This window comes from Grammomys surdaster, unplaced genomic scaffold (genome assembly GCF_004785775.1).
Source record: "Grammomys surdaster isolate TR1022 unplaced genomic scaffold, NIH_TR_1.0 136, whole genome shotgun sequence".
NCBI classification, from domain to species: domain Eukaryota; kingdom Metazoa; phylum Chordata; class Mammalia; order Rodentia; family Muridae; genus Grammomys; species Grammomys surdaster.
Genome location: NW_021604594.1, coordinates 6,647,618 through 6,664,055, shown reverse-complemented (window position 1 = coordinate 6,664,055; position 16,438 = coordinate 6,647,618). Strand labels below are relative to the sequence as shown.

General features: G+C 39.7%; 1 protein-coding gene across 4 annotated transcripts in view; it reads right to left on the bottom strand.

Moving 5' to 3' along the window:
• Positions 1 to 2,098: 2,098 nt before the first annotated feature.
• Positions 2,099 to 16,438, bottom strand: part of Cwc22 (CWC22 spliceosome associated protein homolog) — a 46,927-nt gene continuing 32,587 nt past the window's right edge. For all 4 annotated transcript variants that reach the window (XM_028762893.1, XM_028762894.1, XM_028762896.1 and 1 more), the window contains 7 exons: positions 14,221 to 14,281; positions 13,684 to 13,761; positions 12,694 to 12,846; positions 10,971 to 11,098; positions 9,755 to 9,856; positions 9,440 to 9,660; positions 2,099 to 2,922 (listed from right to left, as the gene is read on the bottom strand). In XM_028762893.1, coding sequence (XP_028618726.1) covers positions 2,348 to 2,922; positions 9,440 to 9,660; positions 9,755 to 9,856; positions 10,971 to 11,098; positions 12,694 to 12,846; positions 13,684 to 13,761; positions 14,221 to 14,281 — 1,318 coding nt within the window. In that variant the 3' untranslated portion in view covers positions 2,099 to 2,347. The remainder of the gene's footprint in view (positions 2,923 to 9,439; positions 9,661 to 9,754; positions 9,857 to 10,970; positions 11,099 to 12,693; positions 12,847 to 13,683; positions 13,762 to 14,220; positions 14,282 to 16,438) is intronic.

Genomic DNA, 16,438 nt, shown 5'->3' with positions numbered 1-16,438 from the left:
AAACACCATAAAGTTAAAGGGGATACTCTTGTCAGTCAAGTCAAAGTGAAATCAAATGTAAATAAGATCTTTAAAGTCAGAATCGAAAACTCACCAGTGGAAGTTTGCCATGAGACTGTGTCTACCAGTAATGCCAGAAGCTACACTCAAAAAGTCTCAGCAACGTGACTAGTAAGCGAGCAGGAATGACCCAATGGACATGTTCAAGGATATGGGGAAAACCCACAAGACCTCAACTCTATACAAAGAACTACAGGCAGATGAGGAATGCTGAGTGGGAGAAACAGTCTCCCCAGGGTAGACGGTACCAGATTCCTACCCAATACTAAACAGTGAGCCCTGAAAACATACATTGGATGACGTATTGAATAAGCAGTTGTATTCAGAAATAAACATGTGTAGATATGTCCATATATGCATGCAATAACAATGAAAAAAGAGGACATGAATTTGAAGAGGGCACATGAGAGGGTTTGGTGCAAGGAAAGGAAAGAAAAGAAAGGAATCATTTAATTATAATCTCAACATTAAAAAAATTCTAAGAAAATTCACTGGTAACTATAAAAGATTCGTTTTTTTGTTGTTTTTTTTTCCTTCTTCTGACAACATGCAGTGACATGGCAGAAGAATCAGGTTGTTTGAGCTTAACAGATAAATGAATCTGGAAAACCTTAATGGCTGTAAATGTAAGAAATACAAGAAGAATTAGAGGAAGTTACCTTTGTTATACCTACCTCCCTGAAGCACCCTTTCTATACGGCTACTTTAACATTTAAAAAGAAAAGGTTAAGTGCTATTTTAGGAAAGATAAAAGAAAGCAATCCCAAAAAGCCAGTCAAAGAGCTCAAGTTTTCTTTGAAGTCCATCCTTTGTGAAGGGGAAGGAAGGGAGGGGGCTGACTGCTTACTCTGGGTTATTGCATGGCTAGCTAGACCTTTGTAAACCAAGTACTGTAAGAATGCTACAGGATGAGAAGAGAACAGGATTAGCTTGCCTCGGCCCCTGCAACAGGCCCAAGGGCTCTCTCATCCTCATCTGCTTGGTGGGGATGAAGCTAGGAAAAAACCTAGTCCTGACACTTAACAACCACAAGACCTAAGTCCTCTGGCTTCTTGGACTGTAGTCTCCTGTCTGGGAGACAAAAGCAATTCTTAATGGGTCCAAGAGTTAGACTAGCCTGTTCATTTCTTCATCCTTTCCAAGGGTCAGGCTACGGAACAAAGGAAATGAAGTGACAAGGTGCCAACAAGTCAACAGATGACAAGTTCTGAAGAGAGGTCAGAGGATGGCGGTGTGAGGCCAAGTGAGCTGGGTGGGCAGTGACCAAAGCGTCTGTCAAGAAGAGACTTCAGCCACAGCTGTAATAACAGAGAAGATGTCAGAAGTAATCAGGATCGAGGAATAGAACTCCCAGGCAAGGACATTGAGAAAGTAAATATAATGTGTTGAAAATATTTAAATTTCTTCTGGGTGCTAGATTAATGATTTGTGCAATTAAGTCCCACTACATTTAATGCCCACGCTTTAGCTAAAATTGGCCCTATGCACTTTAAGGTGAACAAGTCGGGTGAGAGACCTGCCCACCCACCTAAGGTCTCAGGAACATTTTACCTCCATAGTAATAACTATGCTTATATATTTTGAAAAAGTTACAATGAGAACATCTTATCCATTCATGTAAAAAAAAAATTGGAATTGCTTCATAGGCAGTTCATGTACCTCATGACTATGCTTTTTAAATGATTAATCCAAATTAAAATGAACTATCCATCAGCTTACCTTGACAGAATGTTAAAGCTGATAAAGAACATTAAGCACAGGAACTTTAGAGGAGAACTCACCCAGCAGTCCTGAGAGGAGAGGGCACTAGGAGAGTCATGCACTTGGAAGCAGGGTCTCTAACAAGTTCACCACTCTCTAGAGGAAGACATACTTAGTTCCTCCCAAACACCTGAGAGAAACCTACACATGGGAACTTGTCATAGTATCTCATTGTAAAAAGTAGAAAAGTTTTATTTATTTTGGCCTTCAGTTATACATAAAAGCCACTAATAATTATGGTAATTCATAGTAAATAGAGACATAGAAAAATATTTTTAAAAAAATCAAGGATTCAATGAACCTTTGTTCCTTTTATTCACAAAACATAAGACTTACCCCTTTGTTGAATCCCTTTTCTTAATGATTTTACACAAAGATCTTGAGATATTATCAATTATAAAACATGTCGAAAAGAAAACATCTTTAAAATTTACAAACAGGTCCTTTATACAAGAGTTCTCTATAAAATCCATCGATGTAAAAAGACATTGGATTGCATGTAAGGCATGTTCAGTTGTCATTAGAATTATTTTTGTTTTGTTGGAGACTTTTCTCTCCTCCGGTCCTGACTTCTCTTTGATTCTCTAGAATGTTCAGGGTATCTGCTGAGTTTTTCCCAGCGTCTCTCCGCGCCGTTCTGATACCTGTCGTCATCTCCTTTATGACCAGAATGCTTTCTACTCCTCTCCCTTGACTTGGAGCGATCCTTTCTTCTAACATGATCACTGTCCTGATTTCGGGTTCTTTGCTTCTCATTTTCAGAAAAAGAATCTCTTCTCTCTCGCCGCTTCTTCTTTGGATCACCATGCCTGTCTTCTGGCTCTCTGTGGGAGCCTTGTTCTCGGCCATTGCCAACTCTGCTGTAACTATTCTCATGGCTTCTGTCCTCCATGTGCTGTGCTGGGGGCTCTCGCCAGTCTGCATCTCGTGCGTTCTGAGCTCTATGTCTTTCAGACCTTGCTCTCTCAGTCCTCCCTTCCTGGTGCCGTTGGTCCTCTCTGCCTCCTTCTTGCCTCCTGTCACGTGCCCGGTGGCCCCTGGTTAACTTATCTACTTCTTTGCCTCTGGGCTTCCCTTGTCTCTTCTTTCTTGTACCTTTAGCTGCATGCAAAAAATGAATTATAGTTAGTTTTTATGTTAATATAAATTCATAATTTAACAATAACATTTACCAACATACTGTTGCGCACTTATTTGTGTAAATTGGATGCAAAGCCAAACTGAAAAGCCTAAGATAGAATATTTTAAAAGATGAATAAATTCTAAAATGTCATCAATAGCTATTATGTAATTAGTTTCAAACTCATGTTCCCATAAGAACTTTCACTAAACTATAGCAAATGAAAACCAATCCATCAATTAGAAAATGTGCATGGCCATGTATATACTCTAACCTATGATGAAACGTAGCTGAAGGAAGCCCTGGCACATAACCAAAACACATGGCCACCACCCCAAAACCACTTCCTACCAGGAGCCGAGGGGCACCTGCGTTCTCACCACAGAACGAGTGTGCTTCCACCAAAAAGCCTGATGCTCTCAGTCACTGGCCAAACAAGCAAGAGCTGGGTTATGACAGCTATGAACTCAATGAGAGCCGTAGACGCTTGCTTTCTGACACAAACTTCTAAAGAAATCTTGAATAATTCAGATTTACTGATATAATCCCAAATATAAAACATAGGGAAATAAATTATCATTTTAAGTTAACTTAGTCACTTATTAATTTGAATTTATGAGTCAAAAGGACTGAGATGACTAAAATTTCACAAATCCTTTCATTACAGAAAGAAAACACAAAGGGAAATGACTTCTTCTTGCCCCGACTCTACCCAAATGCCAATGTACCAATCCCTCTTTCTCCTGCTAACTGACTGTCAATGGCACACGGTGTACGAGCTGGCCTGCCAGTCAGAACTTCCTTCTTGGGCTGCAGCTGCCCAAGCAACAACCATCTGGCTCAGTGCTAAGCCCATGTCTCTGGCTCATTCTACAGTCAGGGCTCTGCCAACGTTACACCTCAGCCATGCAACAATATGAAACCCCCTTGGCCATGTCTGCTTCTCTGTTTTCTAATTTGGAGGCAGTTCACACTACTTTTATGCTAATACTTTAATAATGAAACAGTTCTCTGCTAAAATTGTATGATAAAGCAAATTAACTTTGAATCAGCAAACTTTCTTACTGCAAAATTCAAGCTGAGCTATCATCTGTCCTCAGAATAGATGCCATGAAAGATACTGTGACATTCAAAGAGCTGTTAAATGAATGGTACTGCAGTCTTCCAATCCAGGACTAAAGTTCCTGGGAGCAAATGCATGCCTGCTCTAATAAGACAGAACATGAAGAGCCCCACAGTCCTGTTTGTCATATAGCACGCCAAGTACTTTCAAATGTAACACAACAGGGAATCACAGTGTGAGTATCTGCCATCCAACCTAAGGCTGAGGAGGGAGGCTGCTATACTGACACAGGTACTCCAGCATAACAATAACTTCAGATATGTAGACAATCCTTCACCCAAATGGACCCAGATGTTCTACTGAAGAAAGCAGAGCATCTCTTAGGTTAAATTACATAAACCTTTTCAGAAAACATGGACCAGAAGAAACTGAAAAAGGATTTCAATAGAGCATCTTCTTTTCCTGGAGTAAAAAGACATACTGAGAGGAACTGGACATCTGTTAGAACTTTCCATCTGTTTGAAGGCACTGAAGATCTGCAACATTTGTGATGCTGGAATGAAAGATGTACTCATGGAAAGGGTGGGAGCTTGTGCAAAGAAAGGATCGACCTGAGAACAGCAACTCCAAAGTCCCAAAGTGAAATGAGGGCTGGCAGGATGGTTCAGTGGTAAAGAAGACTGCCCAGCCTGCAGACCTGAGCTTTATCCTTGGGTCCCGAGTGACAGAGGAGAATCAACACCTGGAACGTGCTCTGATCTCCACACAGGTGGAAGACAGGCACACATGCACACAATGTAATGAAAACATCTTTTAAAAAGTAAAATGATTTGAACAAAAGCACCTGGAGTGTAACTCACAGACTAATACAGTTTTAAGGTCATGGTATAAAGATAAGGCTGGGTAAATGGAAGATGAAAGGAGACAGTTTTTCTCTTGTAGAAATTCAATTACTAATCCACAAATAAAATAGATAAATCATCATTAGGCAAATACAATAGAGAATGCTCTAAAGATGGCTGACAAAATGACTGAGGAAAAGTTGGAGACAGATTTGAACAAAATGAAATGAAGTGTTTATCTGAAGAAATTCAACAAACACTTTCTCAATTTCATGATGACAGTTGATGTTAGTTAATTAGGACATGCCAGCAGTCCCTTGAGTAGATGCACGTAGAGCAGACCATTCCTGTGAGCCTATCTAAAATGCCAAATCTGGCAGTTGGACTGAGAAAGGTGGACTCATATTTGAATGTCTGGTCCCCAGTTGGTAGAACTGTTTGGAAAGGAGTAGCCTTGATGGAGCAGGTGTGTCACTGGGGGAGCTGGAGTGGGCTTTAAGGTTTCAAAAGTACACGCCCTCTACCTCAGGCTTGTAGATAGATGTAAGCTCTCAGCTACTGCTACAGGACCATGCCTAAGTCCTGCTGCCATGCTCTCTACCACAATGGCCATGGACTCACCCTTTCAAACTGTCCCAATGAACTCTTTCTTCTAGAAGTTGCTGTGGTTATGGTGATTCTTCACAGCAGCAGAAAAGTAAACTATGACATCAACTTTTATTCTGTCCTTAAGAAAATATCAAATAAATATCTACACTGAAAGATTTCAATGTGACCAGAAGCTTCAAAAATACCAAAGAAGTTTGTAAACTTTGACAGAACACTGAAATATAAACAGGTCACTGAAAGAGGGAAAAGGGACTGCTGACAGCCATGTAGGAGAAATGACAAACAGCTTTAGAATTCATGCAATGCAGCCCACCAGTTATCACAGCCATGATGGGTTTACCTCTGTTATGTGTAATTTTACACCCTACCTGCCTTTAGCTCCAGGAGGAGGTAAGTGCGCTATCAGCCCCCACCTGGCTTTCCTTGAATCCTTGGACAAAATAGATAGACATATAATTGTTTAATTTTATTTAACTTGTCTTTTTGGCACAATTGTTGGGTGCTTCTATCTCTGGCCTGGAAAAGCATGCCCTTATCAATTTCTTATCTCCATCTCGCCCTCCTACTATAAACTTCAGTTGCTAAACTCTAAACTCCCCTGCCTATAAGAGCAGCCTGTGTTTGAGATCTCACATGGTTGTTAGTGTTCTCTCTCTAAAACACGGCGAGAGCTCGTTCTCCTCCCCACAGCGCCCCCCCCCACATCCTCCCGAAACCCCAGAAGTCCAGCCTGTATCTTCCACCCAGCAATAGGGCCATGGCTTTCTTTACTGACAAGAACCAATTGGGGAATAGGACCTTAGCATCAAAACCATTCCCTACACACCTCAGTGTAGCATGACCCCAAGGACAATGTGTCCTGAGGACTTCATGCTGTTATGGAGTTCTACTCTGCTTGCTGTCCTCACATCCCTCTTGATCTAAGAACTGTATGAAAACTCTATGGAGGCTTTTAGCCTCTTACTGGGCAGTATCTCTAGCATTCATAATAATAGTACTTGATCTCTTTTAGGCATTACTGCTGGAGCAGATTATGATTCAATAACTACCCTAGAGAAAAACTCAGAGACACAGATTTTCAGCAGTGATCACCATCCTTAGAAAACATTTGGAAAAATAAAGTGTTAGTGAGCTAGGCTGAGATGTTTTTGCTACTAGCTCTGATGTAAAAAATCTTAGGGAACAATTTAAAGTTCAGAAGGGCATCCTCTTATTAATTAAGCCAGGGACCTTTTATGGTCAGAGAACAAGAACAATGGCAGCACTGACTGATGTGATTCTAACTGAGACTGGACTGGTGATCACTGATTTCTTATACCCATTTTTGCCCTCAGCTTCCTCATATAATTTCTTAAGAACTGCCAATGAGTAGATATGAATTCTAAGAATTTAAGGTAGATATGATTTTTATATAAAAGTTTAGATTTGTGATGCTTTTAAGATTCTTATTACTTTTAAAGATAAATAATTATTTCTTTCTTTGTAATCAAAAATTGCTGTCTGCCAGGAAGAGAAACAGGCTGAGAAAACTATCTTCCTTGCTTAATTACAAATGTACATAGGTTGTTGGGAATAATTTGTTTTCTTTACCTGTACTATATAATGTTAGTTCTTGTAAAGTTACTGGGGAACATACTGTTTTTTCCATAGTCATTCACTAACAGAAAACTAAAATGTAATCACATTGTAATTTTATACTGCTTGAAAGATTTTCTGAGATATATAAGCTACAGAAGGAAGAATAAAGTGTGGGGCTGGAACATTCATTGTTCCATCCATCAACTACATGCATGTATGTATAAGTGTAAAGTTTATGTGAGAGTGTGTTGGGACTTTGATCCTTCCAACCTCCGAGTAGGTGTGTATATGTGTATATGGACAGATCTGAATGGGTGAAATGCTTGGAGCTTGCTTGTTAGAGCTTTGCTTGATGTGTAAATATGTATGTCTGTATGCACGTATGCATGCATGTATGTATTTTTATGTATGAAGTTACTGAACTCTGCCTTTTGTTTCACCCACTTTGTGTGTGTGTGTGTTCTCTTCCTGTCTCTTTCTTGCTAGCCTCAGGAGTTAAAAGAACTCAAAAGTTATTTTGCTGGCCACAGGGAATGCCAGCCCCAGTAAATTAAGCTTTGTTCCCTCAGAGAAAAGTCTGCTAAGTAATTTCCCTAATCATGAGCTGCCATTGACAGCACAGCCCTTGTCAGTATCTGGACTGACCCAGTCAGTGGCTCTAAGCACTAACCCCCAACAGCCTCCTGCCTCGGTTTACCCACCCCATGGATGCCAAAGCTAGTAACTGGCATTCTGGCACCCTGACTCATTCATCTATTGCTTTACTAAATTCAAATGAGATCTGCTAACAGTTCAGTGTGAATTTCCATAGTTTCACTGATAATTACATTGTTTGTATGAAAAGCTAACTGAGAAAAGGTAGGTCGAGGCTATATGTGAACTCTTTCTTGTTTACTGTGATTTTCCTGCGTCGTTAGTTCAAAGATAAAATATTATAAAATTAAAAACATCAACTTGTTAAGAAAACAAGAACCAACTGTGGCTGTAGTGGCACACGCCTTTAATCCCAGCACTTGGGAGGCAGAGGCAGGCAGATTTCTGAGTTCAAGGCCAGCCCGGTCTAAATATCCAGTGAGTTCCAGGACAGCCAGGGCTACACAGAGAAACCCTGTCTCGAAAAACAAAACAAACAAACAACCCCCCCCCCCAAAAAAAAAGAAAGAAAGAAAGAAATTGAAAGAAAACAAGAACCAAATGCTCCCAAATTTAGGGAAGATAGAAAGAAGTGCACCTCCTCCTGGGAGCATCTGCTGAGGTTACTGTAGAGGGAAAAAAACAAAAGACAACAGAGCTCTGGCAGCTCACAGACACAAGTGTGAGCTACTTACTTGAAATATACACATGCAATATACACACACCCACAGAGAAAGAGAGAAAGAAAGAAAAAGAGAGAGAAGGAGAGGGAGGGATGGGGGGAGAAGGGAGGGAGGGAGGGAGAGAGAGAATACAGTAAAGCTAAACCCTAAAAAATAAAAAGTTAACTCAAAGGACATCAGACATGTATGAGTATGTATAGCAACCAATGTGGGTGGATCAATTATAAATGTAAGAATATTTTGTAAACAAACAATGAAGGAAATATTAGATACAAAGAAGTCCATAATTAATAATTATAAAGTTAAAACAGGCATGTGGCCAAGTCTTTAAACCTAGCCTTTGAGAAATTGGGGCAGAGAAGACCAGGTTCAAGGATACCCCCTGTGAAAGAGTAAATGAACAGTCAATCTACACTGCATATAAAACTCCAAAAACCAAATGAAATGACATCTAACAACAAACAAGCCAGGCAAACACTGGGCAAGATGACGTTTACAGCAGGACTGCTGAAAACCCAGCACTTGGGAGGCTGGGGACACAGGGACTGCAGTAAAAGATCAGCCTGGGCTGCACAGTGAGAAGACTAGCTTTAACTATGGTGTAAGACCTTGTCTCAACAAAACAAAAGAGGCAAGACTCACAAATGGACTTTCAAGTCAGAAAAGCAGCTGCCATGAAAATAGGAGCAGGCTACCAAGCCCAAGAGGACAAAGGGGAGTTCTAAAGTACCAGTACTTCTTGATCTGGGGGAGAGCTATGTATGGCAAAGCCCCAGATGAGCTAGACAATGAACACGATGATGTCAAGTGGCCATATAAAGCTTGACGACTTCAACTAAAACCTAAGTATCTTGGAATAAAGCATCAGGATGGAACCTATAAACTAGAACACGGACATCCCTGGAATTGCAGTTGCCAATGGATTAGCTCTAAGAGCCTTCTAAGACAGATAGAACACTGCAGACTGACAGTGACAAATGATCATCTCCATTAATAAACGTTTAAAATAGATGGCAAAAATAAATAAGCAGCAATTAAGCCCTACACTTGTTAGAAATGAACAGGATAATGTTTGAATGAGCCTTGATACCTGAGGCAGAGCTCTGACTGCTGGAGGAGGAGGAGGAGTCACTCGCTTCACTGGAGGACTCTGAGCTGCTCTCGCTGCTGTCAGAATCTGAGTCAGAGGAATCAGACTCCGAGGAAGACTCTGAAGATGAGGATGTTAGGGCTGGTTTCTTTTGTTCAGCCTCTGGCTTCTGGGCTACGATGACCTTGGGTGTATTTTTCAGATGTTCTCGAAGTTCATCCCTAACAGAAATGTAATAATGTGTTACATTATGTCTACCAGGCACTTGTGAGATAATTTTGTAACTAAAGATAAAATTCTGCAAATAATCCTTACGTCAATCCTCCGAGACCTATGGAAGTGAAGAAGTTGATAGCAAATCGGGTATTGCGAGGGTTGTCTCGGGGTAACAGTCCTTCAAAGAATGGCTGAAGAGTTCTGAAAAAGAAAAAAGAATGAAGAAAATGGAGAAAGGGAAAGTGAAAGCTCCTATACCCACCTACCAGGTTTCCTACATATTAATCAATAAGTAAAATATAAGAAAGTGGTTTATGCATTTATACGTGAGGCTGCCTAAATACAATAGGTAACGAGGAACACTTCACTAAAGTTCGTTTTTTTAAAAAAAATTTCCTTGCAGTTTCATATGTGTGTGTACATGTAAGAGAACATGTGGGAGCTGGTTCTTTCCTTCCAGCTGTGCCTGTCAGGGATCCAGCTTATTTCAGACTTGGTGTCCTTTACCCACTGAGACATATCACTGGCCCTTAATGTTGATTTCTGTAATTACACAACAGATTTAGAAACTTTATACACACACTAAGATACACATGGAATATACAGAAGGCAGATAACATGTGTATATGGTTGTATGCACACAAGTATATATTGTGGGCATGCACAAAAAAATGTAAAGGCCTTCCTTAGCTTTTTTTTCATGTAGATATGCGTATCTAAATTGTGTACAAGCACAGGAAAAGAGTAGGAAGTAGGCAGCAAGTGTTTCACAGAAAAGGGTAAATTATAGGAAGACTAAGTGTTAGACAGATCAAAGAGAGCCTCTGTAGCCATGGTGGTAAGGACACAGGCATCACTACAAGTTTCATGATACTGGGGTGACTGGAGTACAGCTTCCTGAGGAGGGAGATGAGCCCAATAAAGTAGGCAGATTATATGGAACCAAAGAGTGAAGGTCTAGGTTAGAGACACCTGTCGACCCGTGTACTGGTGCAGGTCTTTGATCAATGTTTAACAAAAGCTGAGAAATGAGATACTGGAACAACAATGTGGCTTTAGCAGAACAGAAGCTAATCACAGTGATAATGAGCAATCGGAATACACAAGTATTAAGAAAGGGGAAATGAAAGTTATGCCACAATCCTAGAACAAAGCCGGGAAAGGTGCTGTTGCCTCCTGCCTTGAGGCATGCACTATGCTAACCTTACCCAAAGTCCTAGAGAGCTCGTCACAGTGAGAGTTCAACTATATGTGCTACCTTGGGGAACTCCCACAGATAGGAAGACTAGACTTAAAGTATTAAGAGCCAACTTACTCATCCTTTAACCTCGCATTCAGTTTAGGAAGACCCATGTATTCACACAATTCCTGGAAGAAGATCTTAACAAAAATCCTGCTAGACGATGTCGTGGTCTCTTCACTCAGCTTTATACATTCGAGAACCTGAGAATTAGACGAGAGAATGAAAACCATGTGTTTGTTTTGTTTTAAAAGACAAGGCGCAGTAGTCAAGCAGTTTCCTTCTCTCAGAATGATTAGGAATTTTCATCTCTGAGCAGCACCTCTGAACACGTCCCTTGTGCTGACATGGATTCTTTCTTGGCAAAGCATAAGACATCTCTATATTAATTTCCCAATGCTAAGATGGTACAGAAATAGGTTTCGTTCTTTTTCTTGAGGGAGGTGCTTTTTATAGCTGAGAAGATATCCTGTCTTGAGCTTATAACATCAAAATAAAGATCGTTCGCAAACTTCCCTCAGCAGAATGTGGTATACACAAGGGACTAGGCAAAGTGCCACCAAGAGCATTAGCTATAGTAAAGTTAGCACACATACACACATAAAAGTAAAAACAAAAACAAAATGATGGATGATGTATCCTGAAAACTAAGTTTACAGCTTTTACAAACTAACTTGTGAACACAGACTTTAAAAGCAAAACAGAAGGAAAAAAAAAAGCCCTCTAGTTTTTAATGGATTGTGTGTTCTGGAAGCCTATTTTTAGCCAATTGTTTAAAACTTGGCTTCTTTTCTAGAACAGGCGAAATGAAGCAAAGGGTTATTATGATTAGCTGCTAGGTTGGCTTAAAAGTGCCGGTTGAAATGGTTGAATACACTTAGCCCTTAAGTACTGTATATAAACTTATCTGATACTCCTAAGAGCAGGGTTGGAGACTTACTCCACCATCAGTTTGAGGTATTTTACATCGCTATCTTCTTCTTTTCCTTTTGGGATGTGATTTCTCTCTATTAAAATTCTTCTAGCAACTTTACTTCACTTAGACCATGTGACTTTTTATGACATATGACTGCCATAGACTTAACTTTTCTCTTACATGGTAACTTTCCTGATATAAATACATGGTAAAGTTCCTAAACTAAATTCTTTGATTGTTCATTACCAAGAATTCTAACTGGACATGCAGGGGGTAGCATCTGAATAAAGAGTAATTCCATAATAAATATGGGGTTGATTCTCAATTTGGTGTACACTTCCCTATTAAGAATGCCTTTCTTTGTTCTATGTACTATCATAGGATCTCCTCCTGATTGCTTAACTAAGTGTCTACTTATTCCAGCCTCCTAGAACGATCCTTTCTCCGAAGTCTTGGTTAGAGGAACTCTGGAAAAGTCACTCTTTCAGGCCACACAGACAGTGATTCTGAGGCACAAGTACCCCTGAAATAGGATACGTGTCTCTCCTGTTAGAGGAATATGGACAAAAATGCACACACAGGTCAAGCATGAAAATACAATGTATTTTCTCTGAAAATATTGCTAGTCATTACTACTGAAATGCAACATGGGTTTGGGCTATGTATGAGCCACAACAGTATTTCTTACACATGCATATTGTTTGACTTAGCCTTTTGATTCCATGCTACATGAATGTGTTTCAAACATAGCAGTTGCAGTCAAAGTACACTACATATTCATTTTAATTCATGTTTACTGATAGGATAAGTATGGCCATGCCATAATTAATGCATATAACAGGGGATTAGGAATGAAGAGCAAACACTGATCCAGTTACTTACACTCCACGGAAGGGAGTCAGTATATAATAGGTGCGCAAACATTTTGGCAACATTTCTCAGTTTGTTTGTCTCTAAGCGATGGATGGTATCATACTGCTCCTTGAATATGCTTTCGAATGATTCCATGTATTCTTTTTTCAGCATACAAAACCGCTATAGAGAAGAAAACTGAAAGTCAACCCCAGCAGAAACTGAATGTCAACACAACTAAACTTATGATTCCTAAATTTACTAAGTTAAATGTTTGTAAACACCTTCAAGAGACATCTATCACCCTATCTTTCTGTGGTAGATGATGTTCAAAAAAGGTACAGATACAGTTTCTCTTTATCTGGATTTATATGTTAAAATAAAATTATATATTTAGTTGATCCTAAACAGATACATTTTGCATTATATATATCTGCCTTGTAATAGTTTATAGATATACTTTAGGGACCGGAAAGATGGATTAATGCTTAGTACTTCATGTGCAGAGGACCCAAGTTAAGTTCCAGCAGCCACGTCAGACAGCTCCCAACAGCCTGGAACTCCAGCTCCAGAGATCCCTCACCTCTAGCCTGCCTACACAGGAACCTGCACTCACATGCACATACCTGACACATACAAAGACACGATTAAAAATGACACAAACATTTAATTTTTTTAGGTCATGTTTACCCTATGCTGCCTAAACAAGTTCCTGACTTTAGTAGTTGCTTTGAGTTTTTGAAGACCATTTAGTTGTTTTGTATTGAGGAATTGTTACAAAGTATTTATAATTTCAAGAAGTTGTAGAAAAATGGTTATAAATTTAATGTGCTGCAAAATGAAGTGGGAAAGGAGACGGAAAGGGAGAACAATGTGCTCACAGGGGAAAGAAACAAAACATATTGGTAATTAAAGATAGAACAGACCACAAAATACAATCATTAATTCACTATATTATTGTTAGGAATTCTTTTGGGATTTATATTAAATCCTGACATGAAAATCAAGGCTGTAACTCACCCCAGCTAACAATCCAAAAAATTTTTCATAAGTCCTTTGTTGGGCACAACAATCCAGAATCATGTTGCAGAGCTCTTTCTGTTTGGAAAGGAAATTTGCATTAAGGGCTCAGAACAAAATGGAGCTGTGTTACATGACAATTTACAACCACAACAGTGACTGTAGTTTCAAACTAGGATTTTAAAATGTTTGAAAACCTTGAGAAATTATTTTTAAAAACTCAATGTCAAGTTTATCACTTTAAAAAAGCCTTTAGACTGACTGATATCATCTAAAGTTATTTATGATAATTTGATTAAATGACATTCTAAATCAAAAGTATGAATCATTTCTAAACAATTTAGACCAGGTCAGGCCATGATATGATTCTATCTTTAAAGACTTCTGTGTGGAATTCTTTTATATTTATTTTCAACAACACAAACAATAATACAAACACTTCTGTACACAACTTGAGAACACATGTGATTGTTGTAGTTCCTACCAAAATAATTCTTTAGTGCATGCATAAGATAGAAAAAAAAGGCATTGACATACTATTTGGCTCTCAGCAAACTCCATTTTCAATAGTTTGTGTGCGCATTCTTCAAAATCTAAACTATGGAGACAAGACAGTCACAATAAATAAATTATAGTGCTCTTTACCTGTCATAGTATTACTTGGTTATTGCTTTAGCTATAAATATATATAATATTCCAGCACACAGAGAATAGCCCTTAACTCTACACATGACAAAGTATAAGCACTTATCAGCATGAGAAACCATAAACCTTGCTATGTAGAAGCCAGACCCAAAGGACACACACAACATAATCCTGTGTTCCTAACAGGTAAATCCATGGATAGAAAGAGGCTGAAAGGACCAAAATAATTACTAATGCGAACAGAATTCATGCTGGAATGTCATAAACATTTTGACAATGTTTGAATAACTTTGCAAATACTCAAACAATTAACAGCAGATAAGAAAGCATACATTTTGCAGTATGTATGTGTGTATACACATATACATAGATACATACAACAAATAAATTCTTTAAAGCATATGATGATTATGAATTTGCATTAATTATAAATACTACTTGAATTACCACTGCTGAGTATTCTAGGAATTTTAAGTGGCCAAACAAAATTATTTCCTGTTATAAAACAGTAATAAGGGCTATAAAAATGCATTCCTGAATTATCTTTTTGACATGATTGTTGCATTGGGAGGGGCTGGTAGTTCAGCCCGTTCTGGAGCATAGGCAGGATTTAGAAAAGTTAAATGCAAAAAGAGGGGGCAGGATTAGGTGTGGGAGGAGACAGGAAAGATGTACAGAGGGTCAGGAAATTGAACAGAGGTGTGTAGCAATGGGGGATGGGGAACTGGGGGTAGTCAAAAGATGCCAGATGCCAGAAAAGCAAGAGGTTCCCAGGACCCAACAGGGGTTATATTAGCTGAAATACCCAACAAAGGGGAAAGAGAACCTATAGAGGCCATATTCAGAGGTTAGGCATGGCCCCCGATTGAGGAATGGGGCCACCCACTCTTCACAACAATTTAACCCAGAACTGTTCCTGTCTAAGGGAAATACAGGGACAAAAAGTGGAACAAAGATTGAAGAAAAGACCATCCAGAGACTGCCCCACCTGGGGATCTATCCCATATGCAGCCACCAAACCCTGACACTTGCCGATGCCAAGAACTTACTTGCTGACAGGAGGCTGATATAGCTGTCTCCTGAGAGGCTCTGCTAGAACCTGACAAATACAGAGGCAGATGCTCACAGCCAACCATTGGACTGAGCATGGGAACCCCAATGGAGGAGTTAAGGGAAGAACTGAAGGAGTTTGCAACCCCAGAGGAAGAACAACAGTATCATCCAACCAGACCCCCCCAGAGCTCCCAGGGACTAAACCACCAACCAATGACCATAAATAGAAGGACTCATGGCTCCAGCTGCATATGTAGCAGAGGATGGCCTTGTCTGGCATCAATGGGAAGGGAAGCCCTGGGTCCTGTGAAGGCTTGATGCCCCAGTGTAGGGGAATGATAGGGCAGTAGGGCGGGATTGGGTGGATGAGTGGGGGAGCACTCTCCTGGAGTCAGAGGGAGGGGTGTAGGAAGGGGGGTTTTTTGGAGGGAAAACCAAAAAGGGGGATACATTTGAAATATAAATAAATAAAATAACCAATGAAAGAAAAGTTAAATGCAACACAAGATGATGGTTTTGAAGTACTATTTAAAAACAATTAAGTCAATGTGTTCAATTTAAGAAACTATAGTCAGGGACACTGCAGTCCATCTCTCTCTGATACAATTTTGAAAATGCAAACACTGACCACCATTAAGGAGCAAGAATGAGGAGGATGCTTCACCTTCCACAGCAAAGCCAGCTGCTTAATGTGATGTTTTGTATAATGAAAGAGTAATCTAGGAGTCACAGCAACAGGGAAAAAGGACGACTAGCAAACTAGTCATCAAGAAAAAATGTAAAATGCCAGTTCCTAAAGAGCAGTGATCAACTGACTTGTTTGTACAAGATTTCTTGAAGTGAAGCTCTGGAACAGAGCTCGCTTGGTGGGAGAGACTGAGCATAACTAGGTTCAATCCTCAGTTCAAAAAGTCCAGATTCTCCCAGTGATTACATGAAATGTCCTCACACCATCTGACTCAGTCACTTCATTTCATCTAGCCTGGATGCTATTCTTTAGAAAAGAGAAAACACACACACACACACACACACACACACACACACACACACACACACA